Genomic DNA, 18,639 nt, shown 5'->3' with positions numbered 1-18,639 from the left:
AGTTTCTTTCTCCCCTCAGAAGGTGTTGCAGTCAGGTTCACATTGCTGGTTAAGCAACCAACCAAGAACAGCTTGTGGAAAAAAGAAGTTTATTTTGGCTTTTGGGCTCAAGGGGGAAGCTCCCCGATGGGCAAGGGAAAACGATGACATGAGCAGAGGGTGGACATCACCCCCTGGCCAACATAAGGTGGACAATAGCAACAGAAGAATGTGCCAAACACTGGCAAGGGGAAAACTGGCTCTAACACCCATAAGCCCACCCCAACAATGTACCACCTCCGGGAGGATTTAACTTCCAACTGCCATTAGCTAGGGAAACTAGCACTCAGAATACCTAGGTTTATGGGGGACACCTGAATCAAACCCCCACAGGAGGTAACACGGTGGATGCTCAAGACAAGAGCCACATATAACTAAGGCATTTTGGGGTGACACCATGCTTTAGATAGAATAGCTTTTTCTTACTGCTTCTCTTTGTTATTATGCCTGTATTCAGCCTACAAATGTTGCCGGACACTCATCTAGGTTACAAGATAACTTTTCAGTGGGTCCCCTGCACACACCTTCCCTCTGAGCTCTGTACCTCATGCTGCTCCATGTGGCTGAAGGAGATGCTCAGGGGCCTTCAAGGCAGAAAATGTGGCTGGCTGCTGTCAGAGAGACGGTGAGTACATAATGTTCCCCTTGGGGAAGTGGAAACATTCAAGTCTGCTGGCCATCTTGGACACTCGGTAACCTCAGAAATGAATTGAGTGACCTGTGCTCAAGTGGACTTAGACAATTCCTAAGGAGAAGGCTGTGGGGGAGGAGGGGAGCAGTGGCTGAAGATTGACTGGGGCCCTCGGTTCCGTGGGGACAGGCTTGTCGGCGCTGGCGCTTCCAAATGGCACAAGGCCCAGGCATAGCAGGTGGCATAGACACAGACTTAATTGATAGCTTAATTAAGGAATTAGGTAGGTTATAACTTCCAACCCACAGCTTGGTTAAGCTAAATTTCATTACCTCCTTTTCCTGTAGAAACACACACACAGAGGTAAACAAGGAGTGGGTGTTGTCCACTTAAAAACTATTGTTAAATTAGTTTGGACCAACTGCATGCAAGACAGGAAGAAATGGTGTTAAGGAGAAAGTGTCAGTAGACGCTTACTTCCTGGACTTGCTGGGAGCTGCTCCAGGAATCCCCAGAGGTAACTATTTACCCCAGCTCAAGAGCTTGCTGACTCTCTTTTTGAAGAGAAGCGTCAGTCTGAGATAACCGGTCTACGGCCACACACCATTAAGCCTTGAGTTTTGCTGCATTTCTTTCGTTTCTACTACCTGGGCCAAATACCACTTCTTGAACGTTCATCACAGGCTGTGTTGCTTAGTGGGTTTTCCTTCCGTTGTCCTTTCTTCTCAGGCCGGGGCTCTGAGCAGGGAGCGGGGCCAGTCGGCTAGAATACACCTCTTTCCTGTTGATTTGCTGATTTCACCCTCCTTAGGGATCCAACAGGAGTTCATGTTACTAGTTGAATGTGCAATGTCCTCGACAGGCTCCTAGGTTTGAACAGTTGCTCTCCAGCTGGTGGCTCTATTTGTGGAGGTTGTGAAACATCTGGGTGGAGCCCAACTGAAGGAAGTGAATTCCTGGGGGGCAAACCTGGAGAGCAAGGGCTTTCCCTCCATGCTGCTCTTCCACGACGTGCAGTCCCAGCCCCTCGCTCCCACGGCTGTGACTCTGCCGCCATCGCCACTCCGATGCTCTGGAATCTCTAAAATCGTGAACCAAAAGGAGTCCTACCTTCCTAGACTGCTTCTCTCAGGAATGTCAGCACAATGAGAACAGCAATACCCTTGGGACTGATGAGGTCTGTCTAGTCATGAGAAAGTGAGTCCCTCCACAGTTCTGGGGCCTGTTTCCTCCATAAAATGAGTCATCATCTGAGACCACTGAGAATCTGAACCAAGCCTGATGGCGTTGGGTATGAACTGGGGTTATCTTGAGGGGCCCCGGCACAGCATTTTAGCTGTGGGACACTTGCTGGGTCAGGCTGGTTTCCCTACGGCCTCTTGATCCTCACAAATTGCCAGTTGACTAAATTCTGTATGAGCATGTGTTCCTGCTGCCCACCAGCAAACATTACCCTAAAAGAACTAGATTTCTTTGTATTGGCCCAAATTTCTTACAATCAGTGCCAAATCAGTTCTTACTTCATTTATTAAGTTTGTATCAGACCTAACTCATAGTTCACATGAGATTGTTAAGACAAAAATACACTCGTTTCAGGCCTCTGATTAAACTCACATATTCCATCTGGTTTTTCAAAAGTGGCTCCAAGCCAGGATTCCTTCTCTGAAGTTATTTCCAAATTCTTATCCATAAATTAGTAGTTATGGTATGTTTATTAGTCTCTAGGACTTCAAATATTATATTGATTCTGGGCAGAAGCTTGGTATCCGGCTTGGCTAAAGAGTTTAATTTTCTCTAAACCGCATGTTCCAGACTGTCTGGGACATGCGCTGGTTCAAGGGCTCCTTAGTACGGCATGGGTGGACCATGCTGACCCATACGGCCTTTATCTAGTCTGTACAAGAGGTTTAAAGAAAAAACCGAAACTCAATATAAATTTTTTTTTTTCTTTTTTCAGGATGGTGTTTTAGGTATCCCAGGCTGGTCTAGGACTATGTATTTGAGGATGACCATGAACCTTTAAATTTTATTTTGGTGTGTATGTAGTGTGTGTGCAGATGTGCGTGCCTCATACCTATCCATGCACAAGCCACAGGAAGTCAGGTGTCCTCTATTGCTCTTCTGCCATATTTCCCTAACACCTGGAACTCTGCTTTTTTGGATTAGACCGGTTGGCTGGGGAGCCCCAGAAATTATTCTGTCTCTGACTCCCTGAGACTAGGGTTATAGGCAGGTGTGTCCCTGCCCAGCTTTTTACATGGAAGCTGGGATCAAGTTCAGGTCATGCTTGTTTGGTGAGCACTCTCATTTGCTAAGCCATTTCCCCAGCCCTTAACCTTGAACTTTTGGTTCTGCCTCCGCCTGCAGTGCCCGGCCACATCTAGTTTACTTGATGCTGGGATGGACCCTAGGGCTTCGTGCATGCTAGACCAGCACCGGACTCAGTACACCCCCAGCTCTACGGGAGTTTAAAAGCTAAATACGGGGGCTACCCAGGGTTTTAGAGCTCACCTTTATTTCTCTTGCTCCAGCGTTCCCCCTTTATTACTACAGACACCACCAGCTTCTCCTGGAGTTAAGTAAGTCTTAGGCCCAAGAAACAGCTTGTTTCCAGTTTCCGTGTATCCCAAAGCCAGAACCTGACATGTGCCGGCAGTGCCAAAGCCTCCCGTCTCCACGGGGTCTGCTCGCCAGCCAGTCCAGCTGAAATCAGTGAAGAGACCCTGTCTCACATCAGCTGCACAGTGACTGAGGAGTACATGCAACACTGACTTCTGGTCTCCACTGGTACATGCACACATGCATGCATCACACACGTGCGAACGTGCTGAATACGTTCAACTCACTATTGTCAGATTTTTAAAATTTTTATTTATTTGAGAGTGACACACGAGAGAGAGAGAGAGAGAGAGAGAGCGAGAGAGAGGGAGGGAGGGAGGGAAGGAATGAGGATGGGTGCGCCAGGGCCTCCAGCCACTGCAAACGAACTCCAGATGCATGCAACGCCTTGTGCATCTGGCTTACGTGGGTCCTGGGGAATCGAGCCTCAAACCGGAGTCCTTAGGCTTCACAGGCAAGTGCTTAACTGCTAGGCCATCTCTCCAGCCCATGACTGTTAAGACTTTTAAGTTTATTTATTGTTGCATGTTATATTCCTTTTCTTTTTTATATATTTAACACAATGCAAACAGATCACCCTGTGCCTGTGCCTGTATCTTAGCATTTTTTTATGTGACTGGATAATTCTATTTTATTAAAAAATTTTTTTTTGTTAACAACTTCCATAATTGTCAACAATATCCCATGGTAATGCCCTCCCTTCCTCTACTTTCCCCTTTGAAACTCCATTCTCCATTATATCCCCTCTCCCTCTCAGTCTCTTAGAGAGCATCTTGATGATCCAGGAAATCTAGTGAACCATCTAGTGATTTAAAAGATGGCACAACCCAGGTTTCTGACCTCCTCCATCTCCTTTCTGGAACCAAACCATGCAGTCCTGTTGTTTCTGATCAGGGCCAGCCACGGCTGAAAAGACTGGCTTCCCAGACATGCTTTTTAAAAAGCAGCTTTTAAGCTCAACATTGATTTATTTAGCACAAAGCAAATATGACACATCTGATCGAAGATACTCTCCATGTTTTAAGTTTGCCCTATTTCTGAGACATGTGCCTTTAAAGTATTACTATCTGTTTTCAAAGCCTTAGTCACTGGACATCATTTTGACCTTTACCTTCAATGGTAAAAATACTGGTGTATCCTTTCCTGGGCCATACCAATCTTGGCTGACAAGAACGTGGCTGACACTTGGTGTTCTAGGGCCTCCAGGATCCCAGGGTCTGTAACCACTGGCTTTCTTCCTACTTGCAAACATCCTCCAAGGCTGACTGATTGATAGAATTTCTGTGATTGTGCAGAAGGAATGTTGCAGATTGAGAGCCAAATAATCTTGGGCTAACTTTAGACCCCTTGATAGCCACGTATTGTCCCCTTCTGTGTCCAACCTAACATCCTAGTGACTATCAGGTGACAATGTGAAACTATTTTGGAATGTACTAACAGACCACTAGCCTCCACTAAGCCAAAGGCTAAGAATGTCATCGGACATCATCTGAGTTCTGTAACAGAGATCCTCCTTCCAGTTGGCTGTAGTTCTACCTGATGCTCCCAATGTATTTGAAAAGTGGCTTTGTTTATAACTTTCTTTTGTTCTGTAACTATTAAAAAAAAAAAAACAACTCGGGGGCTGAGAGATGGCTTAGAGGTTAAGCGCTTGCCTGTGAAGCCTAAGGACCCCGGTTCGAGGCTCCCCCAGGTCCCACGTTAGCCAGATGCACAAGGGGGCGCACGCGTCTGGAGTTCATTTGCAGAGGCTGGAAGCCCTGGCGTGCCCATTCTCTCTCTCCCCCTCTATCTGTCTTTCTCTCTGTGCCTGTCGCTCTCAAATAAAAAAAAAAAATTAAAAAAAAAATAAATAAAAACTCGGGCTGGAGAGATGGCTTAGCGGATAAGCGCTTGCCTGTGAAGCCTAAGGACCCCGGTTTGAGGCTCGGCTCCCCAGGTCCCATGTTAGCCAGATGCACAAGGGGGCGCACGCGTCTGGAGTTCGTTGCAGAGGCTGGAAGCCCTGGCACGCCCATTCTCTCTCTCTCCCTCTGTCTTTCTCTCTGTGTCTGTCGCTCTCAAAAAAAAAAAAAACAAAAAAAAAAAACTCATGAAATTAACATGTTGGAGCACAGAACTTGAGGTGACCTATATCTGTGTTCCCGGCCATGGTCACCCATATTTGGTTCCACAATAAACTATCCCTTATCACCTTTGATATGAGATCTGAATGTTTTGCATCAACACCTCCCCAAATTTTCTCCTTCCCTCTTCAGATAAAAAACACAGTAAGGGAAGAAGAATTGTTCCAAGGAAAGACCAGCAATTCACTGAGGAATGGTTTTGCTGGATCCCCAAATTATGGTCAATGCTCACTTAGGATTAAGCTTGACTCAAGTAGGACGTGTTCGGCCTCATTGTCACAACTCTTAGCGCCTGCCTGGGACACGGCCCTCTCCCTGCTTAGGGGTCTTTGCCCTCCCCCTTTCCTTTTTTGCACCTCTTCTCAGGTACCGGTCACCTGTTCTACAATTTTCTTCTCTTTGAAAAGAGAACTTCTCACGACCTTCCTCAGGGCCCATCGTCCCCAAGTCCAGAGTCATCAACTTCTACTCTATCCCACACACAAGCTTTGGCACCATAAGGCTTCAGGGTTGCCTGAGGCAAAGCCAGAGAAGGAAGGCCAACAAAAGACCACAAGGAATATAGCCTTATGGCTTTTCTCTCCACTCTTTTCCATGACAATGCACATAAAGCTACCTACCTACCTATGTGCCTACACACACACACACACACAATTTTCTATTTTTTTTTTTCAAGGTAAGATCTCACTTTAGCCCAGGCTGACCTGGAATTCACTATGTAGTCTCAGGGTGGCCTTGAACTCATGGTGATCCTCCTGCCTCTGCCTCCTAAGTGCTGGGATTAAAGGCGTGCACCACCATGCCCGGTACCTACATATATGGATATATCATATTTTAATCTGTATCATCTATTGATGGATACTCAGGTTCTGTGGGGTTTTTTTTTTTTTTTTTTTTTTTTTTGAGGTAGAGTCACACTCTAGCCCAGGTTGACCTGGAATTCACTCTGTATTCTCAGGGTGGCCTTGAACTCATGGCAATTCTCCTACCTCTGCCTCCTGAGTGTTGGGATTAAAGGTGTGCACCACTATGCCTGGCTTTTTTTAATGCAAGACAGCACATGCACAAGACAGGATGTGTCAGGGCCTCCAGCCACTACAATCAAACTCCAGACATGTGTGCTACTTTGTGCACATTTGTGACGTTGCATGCTGGCTTACGCGGGATCTGAAGTCAAGCATGAGTCCTTAGACTTGGCAGGCAAGCGCCTTAACTGCTAAGCCATCTCTCAAGTCCATAAGGTTCTGTTTTTAATCTATTACAAAGAATGGTGCAAAAAACATTTTCTTTTCTTCAGGTAGGATCTCACTCTAGCCCAGGCTGACCTGGAATTCACTATGTAGTCTCAGGGTGGCCTTGAACTCACAGCGATCCTCCTACCTCTCCCTTCTAAGTGCTGGGATTAAAGGCACGAGCCACCATGTCCGGCTCAAAACTTTCTTTTACTTACATTTTTTCTCTTATATTTCTGTTCATAAAAATAGTATTGCTTGACCAAATTACATCTGTAAAATACTGACACTGAAAATGTATACATTTTTGAAATACTATTTTTCTCTCCTTAACCAGGGCATGAACATTTATCTAGCAAACCATCAGTTTGAATTTCTCTAATGAATGAGATGTAAAACAGGTTTAATAACCTGGTGCTTCTTGATCAGGACCCTTTTGCTACTCTTCAAATGTGATGCGAGCCCTTTCTTCCTCCTCCTCTGCTAGGTACCCTAGGTCTAGGGAGGGTTTTCTAGCTTCCCCATTTGACTGATGCGCCTGGGTCTAGCCTGGCTGTCAGAAGCTGAAATTCTCCTCCAAGTTTGTTTCTCAGCACATGCTCTTTGCATTACACAACAGCCAACCTAAAAGTAAAAATCCTCTAATAGGATTTTAAAGTGGTTTCCTAGTAATAACAGAAAAAAGATAAGGGAGCCAGAAGAATAAAGAATTAACTGTGGAGAGACACTTCCCTTTTTCTCCATGGGCCAAGTCACTTTGCTTGTTAACAGCGGTAGGTCATTCAGTTTCTCCTTGAGGGTTTAAAGCCCAAGGCTCCCATTTCTTGCCGAATATTCTTATACAATTGCATTACAAGGAACAATTTAGGCTGAAAGGATTAGATTACTGAATCATGAAATGTTGAATCATGAAACATTGGACTGTATCAGTGATTAACTTAAAAACAAAAGCCAACCTAATTCCTAGGCCCTCCTCTGAGAGGTTTTGACTTAATTGGTCTGGGGTGGGCCTGGCCAGCAGTAGCTTGGGAAGCCCTCTATTCTGAGTTCCAGCCAAGGATGAGGTCTATGGTCTTCTCCACTTTTGTCTATCCCACATCTTCCAGAAAAGTGAAAAAGGGAATATGACTTGTCCAATGTCATGTTGAGCAAAAAAACTCAAGCTACCGTGCAGGCTTGGTCCCCTCCAAGGCACTGTACCAAACTGACATCCGAACAGCTCCATGCTGACTCCGTTCAGAGAGTGGCTAAGGGTGCTCGGAGTGGGCACGGGCTTGCGAAGGCTGTCGTTATAATTGTGGTGTCCGGTCACACCTACACCAGCTCTGCCTGCTTTGCACTCACACTGCAGCCTGACAGGTGCTTCACCTCTTGTAAGCCAGTCTCCTCTTATCACGGCCACATCTGTCACATTCCACTTCAAGTCCCATCTTTTCTCAAGAGTCATCTCTGGGCTTGTGGTGACTACTTAACTGCACTCATGGCTCTGGATGCCACTAAAGTGGGCAAGGGTGTGATGTAGCTTTGTGGGAGCCACCACTCTCTGCTACCTCATGCTTAACTTACAGACAAGTCTCCTCTCCCACCAGGGGACACGGGCTTCCTGTCCTGGCCACAGCTCCTCCCAGTCAGGCAGTTCAGTGCCTCCGTGCTGCCTGCTTCCTGTTCCAAATATGACTTTCTCCAAGTCAAGTCAAGTCTGAGGCGTAGCAGGGTTAAGAATTGGTGTTCTGATACTTACGAGTACAGAAAGGAACAGAAGCAACACCAAGGACTACTTGCAGAGGTCCTCGACAATGAGGTCAGATTTCTCATCAGTGTCCGTCATCATAGCACAAGCAGCCCTCCTCTCCATCCCTGACTTACTCCATCTATTCGTCACTAACTGTCCACCTCAACTCACCCAAACCTTCCGAGAGCCTCATCACCTCCCATCTGTGCCGGGGCCACTGTGATCTGACTGTGGCTCTAAGGAGACAGCACAAGCAGGGAGCTCCTGCTGGTCAAATCCAAGCGGACCTCGCAGCCTCACAGCACAGGCCTTCCCTCCGCACTGATGCGGCCGACATTTGCTCTTTCTTGCAGGACCTGACACCACTCAGATCACACGAACCGTGCACGCTGACTGCCTTCAGCTCGGCTCCACCACTAGACTCTCAGCCTCATGGAAACAAGGCCACATTCCTTCTGACCACTAAAGCCTAGAGCTATGGTGGCATGTGATGGTAGATATCACAAGTTACCAGGGCATGACAACACTCTGCCAAGCGCTTTGTACAAAATAACTCAGTCTTACAAAGTAAAAAACACGATCTTCACTTTAAAGATGAGGAGGTGGATCAGAAGAGCTCGGTGAGGACAGGACCTCGCCACATCCCGATGTCTAGCAGGACCAGAATGGAGGCTGGCACACACGCAGAGTTCAAACCCAACCAGCCAACTTCAGTCACTGGGCACTCAGGTACTAAGAACCAGTCCTTGCCGACCCCCTCTGTCCCTATTTTACAACTGAGGACAGAGAGGCCCAGAAAGGACACACCACTAGTGAGAAACAACCTTGTGCTGTGTGCACATCTCCCGGCCTCCAGTCCACACCACCACGCCGACTCACACAAGCACACAGCACTGCGGCTCGTCTCCACAGCCAGCGCTGCTCAAGGCAAGGCCTTGCGGGTGGCTGCCGGCCTGCCAGCCGCTGCTTCTCATCTTTCCCAGGTGGGCACTCTCTAGTGACTTTGTGTCCCTGGTGCTGGTGAGAACAAGATCTCTTTGGATAGCCAGTGCCTGTCAGATGACACCATCTGTCAATCCTAAAATCTTACATGTCACAACAAGGCGCTCTGCCACTAGATCATAACTGGCTTTCTCCTCGATCCTTTTTACCTGATACTGGTGCCAGTTCCCCAGCTACCATCACCCTGGGCAACTACAGACATCCATCTTGACCCTTCCTCTTCTTTGACAGTACAGCATAATGTTTCAGGGCACATATTGAAGAAAACGGCCCCATTCACACAACAAAACAGGACTAGATTTAGCAAAAAGTATAGGAGCACAAAGTATTAAAACCACAAAACACTGCTGAGCGAAATTAAATGGAGAGGCATTCTATGTTCCCAAATTAGAAAACTCAGTATTGAGATGACAACCTTCCATCTCTAGGTTCGTAGTAATTCCTGCACAGTCTCTGTGTATTCTGGAAGCTCAGTAAGATGTTGGCTGGTCAAATGAGGGATCAGACTCTAGTCAGCATTTTCTCATCTCTTAAGACAAAAAGCTGGGGCTTTTAAAAGCCTGTCGCTGAAGGAAAACCTTCAAGCTGTACTGCTAAGTCTCACTGAGGAGTATCCAGACAAAGAGCGCTGTACCACCTTCCGTTCAAGCTATTTAAGTACAACTAGTACCAGTTCATCAAAATCATGAGAGGGCTAGTAAAGTTTTTCAGTGAATTTCCACCGAATTTTCCTACTATCACTTTCTGAATTCTGAAACATTTACCTGTTAGTAAGTTTTGAAGAGCTGAGCAGCAGTACAGTCACTGGTAGAGTGCTTGTCTTCCATGCGCTGGAACCTGGGTTCCATCCTCTCTCTCTCTCTCTACACACACACACACACACACACACACACACACACACACACACACGGAACCTTGTGGCACATGCCTATAATCTGAGTACCTGGGAGGTATGAGAACTGCTGTAAGTTCAAGGCCAGTCTGGTACTAATAGCAAGTACCTAGAAAAGGATTTTTGAGCTATGCCATGATGGGAACATAAAACAAATTTCAGGGGATTTTTTTTTTTGGGGGGGGGGAGTTTCAAGGTAGGGTCTCACTCTAGCCCAGGCTGACCTGGAATTCACTAGGTAATCTCAGGGTGGCCTCGAACTCATGGTGATCCTCCTACCTCTGTCTCCCAAGTGCTGGGATTAAAGGCATGTGCCACCACACCCGGCTTCAGGGATTTTTTTCTTAATGAGAGCTTCATGATTAAACCTCAGTCTATAAGGAAATACAGTTGACACTGGGGCTCTATCCAGGATATTATAATTTAGTCTTGGGAATGAAATAAGCAGAAAAATAAAATTTAAGTTCACCAGGTAGCTCTAAAGAGCAGCATGAGTCATTCTTAAGCAATCTACAATTACCACACTTAAAATGCTTATTCTGCTGGGCAAAACTGTCATGAAGCTGTAACAGCAACATACCACGTGTGTGCAGCTACACAACAGCATTGGTCTCCCAAGCTAGGATATCCTCACAAAGTATGTTTCCATAAATACACTTAAACCACTTTGCTAATATTATTTCTTTTAGCATTATTTCGTCTTTTATTAAAAAATAAATTTGAAAGAATAAAATTGTATGGTGACAAAATAATTTCAAATTAAAATTTCCTACTTCAAAAAACTAACATAGAGAACCATATTTTATAACGGGGAAGACTGAAATCATATTATCTTATTGCCATTCATGATGTCATTAAATAAAGGGAAGGAGATAGAGTTCTAGAAACAGTCTAACTGGAAAGGAGAACACATGATGTAGACTCGTGGCTGCAGAGGAGCACTGTGGCCGACACCGCAGCCGCCCAGAAGAGCAGCCGTGGGGGCTCCAGCGTGCAGCTCGCCAGGGGAAGAAAAGCAGACACGGGGCAAAGTAAACTATCACCGTCAGCGTGTTAGGACAATCACAGCAAAAAAGTGTACAGACAGAAGTCATGGTGACATAGGAAAATAGCGTGTGTTACACAGTGTGGGCGTATATACACAGACAGTCTACAGCACTCATTACTTCTGACGCGATGGCTGCAGCAGCCCAGGTGCTGCTGTCAAGACTAAATTGTACAGCCTGGCTTATTACAAGTCACAGAATCGTATTTTAAACATTGGAATTAATGTCTTCAGCTACATGTCTACATACATTTATTTCTCAGCTTGCACATGTCTGAATCCAGAGCTCAGTCATTCAGGGGCTGAGAGTCCCCGTGTAGTGTTCAGCTTTGATACACTGCATTTGTCTTGCCACTTAATAACGTCATTACCATGTTGATTAAAATTACATTAGACTCATTATGTACATAAAAATATTGTCACATTCACTAGCTAAACAAATGTTACTTTCATTTTAAGACATATTTTTGTACCTCAAAATCTTAAAGCCCAAACCTGGAATAGGAAGAACCATAAACTTTGTCACTGTTTTGGTAACTGTAGTGTAGTAGGATATTTTTAAAGATATCACTGATTCTATTTTTTATCATGAAACTGAATTTTTGTTTACTAAAAAAGAAAAAAAATTAACTATGAAATATTACATTTTTCTTAAAAAAGGTCAAATCCTAGATGCCTGTTAAGAAACAGGATTTTTTTTTCACAATTTTAATATGGATAATGTATTGGCCCACTAAATATAGCAATATCCATTGATTATATTCTCATAAGAAAATGTCAGAAAAAGACTAGGTAAGCAGTCTCTCTGGGCCCTCCAGGAGACCTCTATAATGTGAGATGCCAAGTGAGAAGGAGCCTCATTTAACCCTGCTTTCACGCGAACCTCAGGGCATTTCCTCCCCGGCCTGAGCCCTGCATGACTCGTGGGGCCGTGAGCAGTGCGCCGTAATTTCTCTTGCAGCTGCGCCCTGTGCATCCTGCAGGACAGCAGATGCTGAGCAGAACGCCAGACCAGAGGGAAGGGCAGCCAGGTAAAGCCTGGTCTGGAGGAGGAGGAACTGAGGCCTGCACCTCTGGCCACAAGCATAGGGTCACTGCCCCAGTTTTAAGCACCATTATGTAGATAGCCTTCCTCTCCGATGTCTTTAATTTTCAGATGGAAGTAAAAAGGCAGCAGTTGAAGAATGACAGACATTTTGTGAGATGCTGGATTGAAAAAACTAGGGCAAACTTAGTTTCAGTTTACGACTTCAGTTAAAAACATGAAGTGGTAAAAAGCTAAAAGACAAGTTAAGAAAAAAAAATGAATGTTATATATTATGAATCTAGAGTAAAATTAGTTTTTAAAAATGCTTTTTTCAGCTGTGTTTGAATCTGTGTACACAGATATCTGCACTGTTAAAAGACACACTACATGTACCCTTTAGAACTCTCTTCTACAGCGCTTCAGTGCTGTGTAACATTAGTCAAAATGGAATGGGCCAGCACAGCACAGTGTCAGACTGGGGAGAAAGATCTAAATGAACGCGAGCCGAGAACCACTAGTGTGCGGGCATCCCTAAATGCTACTGCTATGCTTCCAGGTTAGGTTCTCCTCAGAGGTTCGGGGTGAGAAATTTAAAATGCTCGTCTTAAGCAGCATCTATCTTCATGGGATGGAAACATCCCCACGCCCTCACTACTAATGTACATGAGAACTGTGCGAGCTTTTACAGGAGTATGAAATACTGCTTTGGCAATTATAAACACAGCAGCATAGGCTTCCTATGGTTTCTATTCTCTTGTCTTCAGTGAGTGAACTCTCACAGCAATACTGACTCTTGAATAGAAAGTCCCTCCTGATTTCTATAGTGATATGCTGGAGGTGAAGGTCTTGCATATTGATAGCCAGCTGGACCAGCATCTTCTATGGCTGGTGAAGTTTTACACCGCACTGGACTATCTACGGAAACTGCTGGGAGGGTATGATCCTGGTAAGGTGTATGTGAAAAGGCTGTATATTTAGGAAAACTGCTTAAGTGACTACCGTGAGCATCTTGAGTCCATGATTGTCCATGTGTCTCATGTCTATAAGTATAACTAACTTCTGGCCATTTTCTATTATCTGGCAAATAATCCACTGGAGGAATGATGAATTTTCCATTTTCTGGTGACCCTGAATTGCCCACGTAGCCCCCAGCACCAGTATCGACAGGGAGGACTTCTATCCGACTAGATGGTAGAACAATAGGAGTTGGGCGGCTGTAAGATCTCTCTGGGGAAATATTAATTGAAAGAGTAGAAGCATGAGGTCTCCTGGAAGGATTCATTTGAGCCCCAGGGCTGACCTGTGGAGACCCAAGGCTGGTGTGGGTAGTGGGGATGTGTTTAGGAGAATTCCCATGGTAAAAAGGGGGATTACTGTAGGAGGGTGGATATGCGGCCCCACGATCTTCCCCTTCTAACTGAGATGAGTACCTTGCATAGCTAGGAGACTGAACTTTAAAGGTAAACCTGTTTGGTACTTTTGCCGGACTAGAACTTGGCTCAGCATGCTTTCTTGGGCTGTTAGGGTAAATGATGCTCCTTGGACTGTGAGAGTAAGCCCTTTCTAGAGCCTCCTCCACTGGGGCTCCATTTTCATTTTCACTGCCAGGCACATTATCGTACTGTGATGCATTGGAGCCCCGCTTTCCATCACTGGCATCAAAAGCCTTCATCTTCTGCCTTGAGTTCGACATTCGGGAATCACCAGAACTTGGGGTGGTGACTGTAAGAGTGGGGTGCACAGATCGACTTTTGCTTTCAGTGACATACTTGGCAGCTCTGTCAGTGGCTGAAGTATCTGACGGTTTATTCCACCTGGGCATAAATCCCCCCCTGACGTTTGAAGTTGCATTGCTATTTTGGTTAGCAGATGCATGGTTATACTGCCTGGAACTGTCCTGTGGGCCTGATGATGGTTTCCTCTGAAGATCTGCCTCATCTTTCAGGTTTTTACTATCCTCATCCTCTGACTTCCGTCTTAGCTGCTTGACTCTTTCTGGAGTACCCAGTCTGCTCTGATGGTGAGGTGAGTGCTCATGGTTTTTATGAGGTGGTGACCCACATTCTCTTCTGTTGCTTATCTGAGGGCTGGGCCTGCCAACACTTCTTTGTCCATTGCTCATGTGAGTAACACCACCAGAATGAAGTTCAGGGGGAAGTTGCCCCAAAGGTTTCTTTGGATATTCATCTTCCTTACCTAGAAGGAAAGATAAATTCATAAGTAAAGCAAATATATGAATAAAAAGGATACAGGGCTAGAAAGATGGCTTTGTGGTTAAGGTGCTTGCCTGAAAAGCTTAATGACCCAGCTTGAATCTCGAGTATCCACATAAAGCCAGATGCACAAACTGGCGCATGTGTCTGGAGTCTGTCTGCAGTGGCTGGAGGCCCTGGTGTACCCATTCAATCTCTCTCTGCCTGGCGTGATAGTACACACCTTTAATCCCAGCACTCAAGAGGCAGAGACTGGAAGATCGCTGTGAGTTCAAGGCTACCCTGAGACTCCATAGTGAATTCCAGGTCAGCCTGAGCTAGAGTGAGACTCTACCTCAAAAAACCAAACCAAACCAAACCAAACCAAAAAAAAAACAAAAACAAAAAAACAAAAAACAGTCAAAGGGATAAATTGAAATTGCTTACTTTTCATATGTGCACTAAAACACAATACAGACTTTTACATCACAAGATGCCAGTGACTGATGGGAAGTAATTATTAGAGAGAACGAAACTAAAATGTATCTAATCTCAAATTTTATTTGCACATTGATTGTGCATTGAATGACGTCTGAAAACTTATAGGTATAAATCCTGCATTGTCTAACATCTGATTCTTTAAAAATGTTTTTACTTATTTATTTATTTATTTGCAAGAAGAGAGGGGGAGAGGGAGGGAGAATGAGTATGTCAGGGCCTCTAGCCACTGGAATTGAACTCCAGATGCATGGCTTATGTGAGTTCTGGGGAGTCAAACTTGGGTCCTTGGGCTTCGCAGGCAAGTGCTTTAAGTGCTAAGCCATCTCTCCAGCCCTAACATCTGATTTTTGTATGTTGTTTCATGCTTTCTCAAGAATATAAAGCTGATGTTATCATTCCTAACCAAACTCTGGAGGACAGTAGTTGAGTGTCTTAGCATATCACTTTCACTTTAGTCTAAATCAACTGAGGTAGTCTGGAAATCTCAGTAAAACTTTTCCTAACAACTTTAAGCAAGTCTGTCAAATTTAAAAGTCAATTGAGAGCCTACTGTAGTCTCAACATCCTCCCCAAATTACTATTATCTTAGGTATCTCCCACAGTATAATTTCTAGATTAAAAGAACAAGTGCTCTCTCTCTGAAATTTAGTATATTAAAAAAATCTACTTGAAATGTAAAAAGAGAGAAAAAATGAAACTCACATTAGACACATACAGTGTTACATTTCCTTTGTTATGTGTGTTTACATATGACATGCATGTGGTCAGAAATTGATATCATTCGTCTTCAGTCTTCCTTATTTTTTAAAATATTTATTTATTTGAGAAAGCTAGGAAGGATGAGGGAAGGAGAGGGAGGGTGGAGAGAGTGAGGGAGAATGGATGAGCATGGACCGAGTCCTCCTGTCACTGCACACAAACTCTGGACATCTGCACCGCTTTGTACTTCTGGCTGTGCGTGGGTACTAGGGAATTGAACCTAGACCACCAGGCTTTGCAAGAAAGCACCATTAACTGCTGAACCATCTCTCTAGCCTCCTTCATTATTGTTTGAGACAGGGTATCAGGGATGCCCTGGCTCCGAGACAGGTATGTGATGCCACACCAGACTTTTACCTGGGGTGTTAGGGTCCAAATTCAGGCTCCCATACTTGAACAGCAAGCACTTTACTGACTGAGCTATCTCCCCAACCCTGGTTTTATATTTTAAATACTTAGTACAGATTCACAAAGAATTGAAAGAAGGTGCAATACACTGGTCATTTAGTAAATAGGTTTTTAAAACGGTCTATTAAAATATGGGTATTTAAAACTGGATGTGGTGGTGCACGCCTTTAATCCCAGCACTCAGGAGGCAGAGGCAGGAGGATCGCCAAGAGTTTGAGGCCACCCTAACACTACATAGTGAATTTCAGGTTAGCCTGAACTAGAGTGAGTGAATTAGAGTGAGACCCTACCTTGAAAAACCAAAACAACAACAAAAAAAAGGTATCTAACAATAACAGTTTTAGAAATTCAAACATGTGGGCTGAAGAGATGGCTTAGTAGTTAAGAACACTTCCTGTACAAGCATGAGGATCTTTTGATCCCACATAAACAGTTGGGCATGGCCACACACATCTGCAACTCCAGTCTCACAGTGAGCAGAAACTCAAGAAAAAAAAAAAAAGTTATAAAAGCAAGCTCTGGAATTCTTAAAAGACTATGGCTCAAGTAAGAATGAGTGGAAGGGGGCTGGAGAGATGGCTCAGCAGTTAAAGTGCCTGCCTGCAAAGCCTAAGGACTGAAGTTTAAGTCCCAAGTACCCATGTGAAGCCAGATGCACAAGGTGACTTGTGTCTGGAGTTTGTTTGCAGTGACTGGAGGCTCTGGTGTGCCCATTCATTCTCTCTCTCACTCTGCCTCTTTATCGCTCTCAAATAAATTAAGTAGTTATTAATAAAGAATGAATGAGTGGAAGAGCTATGGAGCAGGACCCCCAACCTTCTGTTCCAGGAGTAAATGGGGTGCTGCATGGGCACATACATGTGCACACACCAAGCACACCTCACACGGACATTTAAATATTCTAACACGTTTTCACTTGTTATTCCAAAATAAGTTGTCACTTGAAAATAAACAGATATATGAAGATAGAAAACCTTATTTTCTTTTTTTTTTAAACATATTTATTTATTTTAGAAAGAGCGGGAGAGAGAGAATGGACACAGCAGGGCCTCCAGCCACTGCAGATGAACTCCAGATGCATGGACCCCCTTGTGCATCCAGTTTACATGGGCCCTGGAGGATCGAACTGGGATCCATTGGCTTTGCAGGCAAATACCTTTACCATTAAGCCATTTCTCCAGCTCAAAAAATCTTATTTTCAAGTGACAACTTATTTGGTGCTACTAGATACAAGCTGCATAATGTGCCATGTTAACCAACACGTGTGTTAGTAGTGAGCACACAGACATAATCTTTCTTTCTTCACATAGCTCACAGGGTGGTGACAGTCTTATTATTTCTCCATATATTATAATTTTCTTTAGGACATTTTGGGGAGAATACCACTATTTTATTGTTTTCTGAAAATTTTACTGTGTATATTTTTAACTAGTATATAATGGTTTTATATACTTCTTTAGGCTATTTTTAAACAAAAATTCATTGTGCTTTTCTGAAGAGGGGGCAGAGAATAAGAAAACAATACCCTTAAAATAAGCTCTAGCATCAAACCTGTGCTAAAAATGACCTTTGTTAAAAGTAGTCTTTTCTTTAATCCAAATCCAACTTCACATGAAGTCCCACAAGTAAAAGTACAAAGCTGCTCCGGGACAGTGGGGGAAGCTCCACCTCCTCCACTCAGCCAGGCCGCCCCGCCCCGCCCCGCCCCGCCCCGCTCCCAAAGGCAGAAGGAAGATGGCTGCCTGGGCCTTAAAAGGCTGCAGCAGGGGCTCAGAGAAGTGAGCTCACTTGCCTCAGGCTACTGCTGCCTTCCACTGTGTGCCATTTTCATCAAATCCCAGAGTAACTTTCCATGGTTTTAACTGAACTGAACTTTTACTATCAACATTCATACTTCTTTATCTGTACATAAAAGTACTGCAAGTGATTGTGTAATGACAGTGAATTTGTTTGCAAATGAAAAAATAAAGCAAGTCCCAGGCCTTAGACACTATTCAGACAGACCCTGAGTATCCAGTTGTGCACAGTGACAGAAGAGAACTGAAGGAGGCAGGCTGGAGAAGTAGCTCAGTGTGCAGCACTTGTGCAGCATGCACAGGGCTCTGGGTGCTACCTCTAGCACAATAAAACAAAACAACAAAAATAAACTGTAACTGGTTACTTAAAAAAAAAATTGGGGGCTGGAGAGATGGCTTAGCGGTTAAGCACTTGCCTGTGAAGCCTAAGGACCCCGGTTCAAGGCTCGATTCCCCAGGACCCACGTTAGCCAGATGCACAAGGGGGTGCACGCGTCTGGAGGTCCTTTGCAGTGGCTGGAGGCCCTGGCGTGCCCATTCTCTCTCTATCTTTCTGCCCTTCTCTCTGTCTGTCACTCTCAAATAAATAAATAAATAACAAAAAATTTTTAAAAATTGGGAGTGCAATAGGGTAGGCA

At 44.6% G+C, this 18,639-nt stretch overlaps 1 protein-coding gene across 5 annotated transcripts in view; it reads right to left on the bottom strand.

Moving 5' to 3' along the window:
* Positions 1-11,305: 11,305 nt before the first annotated feature.
* The window catches only part of Usp6nl (USP6 N-terminal like), a 199,548-nt gene continuing 192,214 nt past the window's right edge, over positions 11,306-18,639 (bottom strand). For all 5 annotated transcript variants that reach the window (XM_045134851.1, XM_045134852.1, XM_004662376.3 and 2 more), the window contains one exon: positions 11,306-14,541. In XM_045134851.1, the coding sequence (XP_044990786.1) occupies positions 13,121-14,541 (1,421 nt within the window). In that variant the 3' untranslated portion in view covers positions 11,306-13,120. The remainder of the gene's footprint in view (positions 14,542-18,639) is intronic.

This window comes from Jaculus jaculus, chromosome 15 (genome assembly GCF_020740685.1).
Source record: "Jaculus jaculus isolate mJacJac1 chromosome 15, mJacJac1.mat.Y.cur, whole genome shotgun sequence".
NCBI classification, from domain to species: Eukaryota; Metazoa; Chordata; class Mammalia; order Rodentia; family Dipodidae; genus Jaculus; species Jaculus jaculus.
The sequence above is the reverse complement of the archived record's forward strand: the minus strand, read 5'-3'. Positions and strand labels throughout refer to the sequence as shown.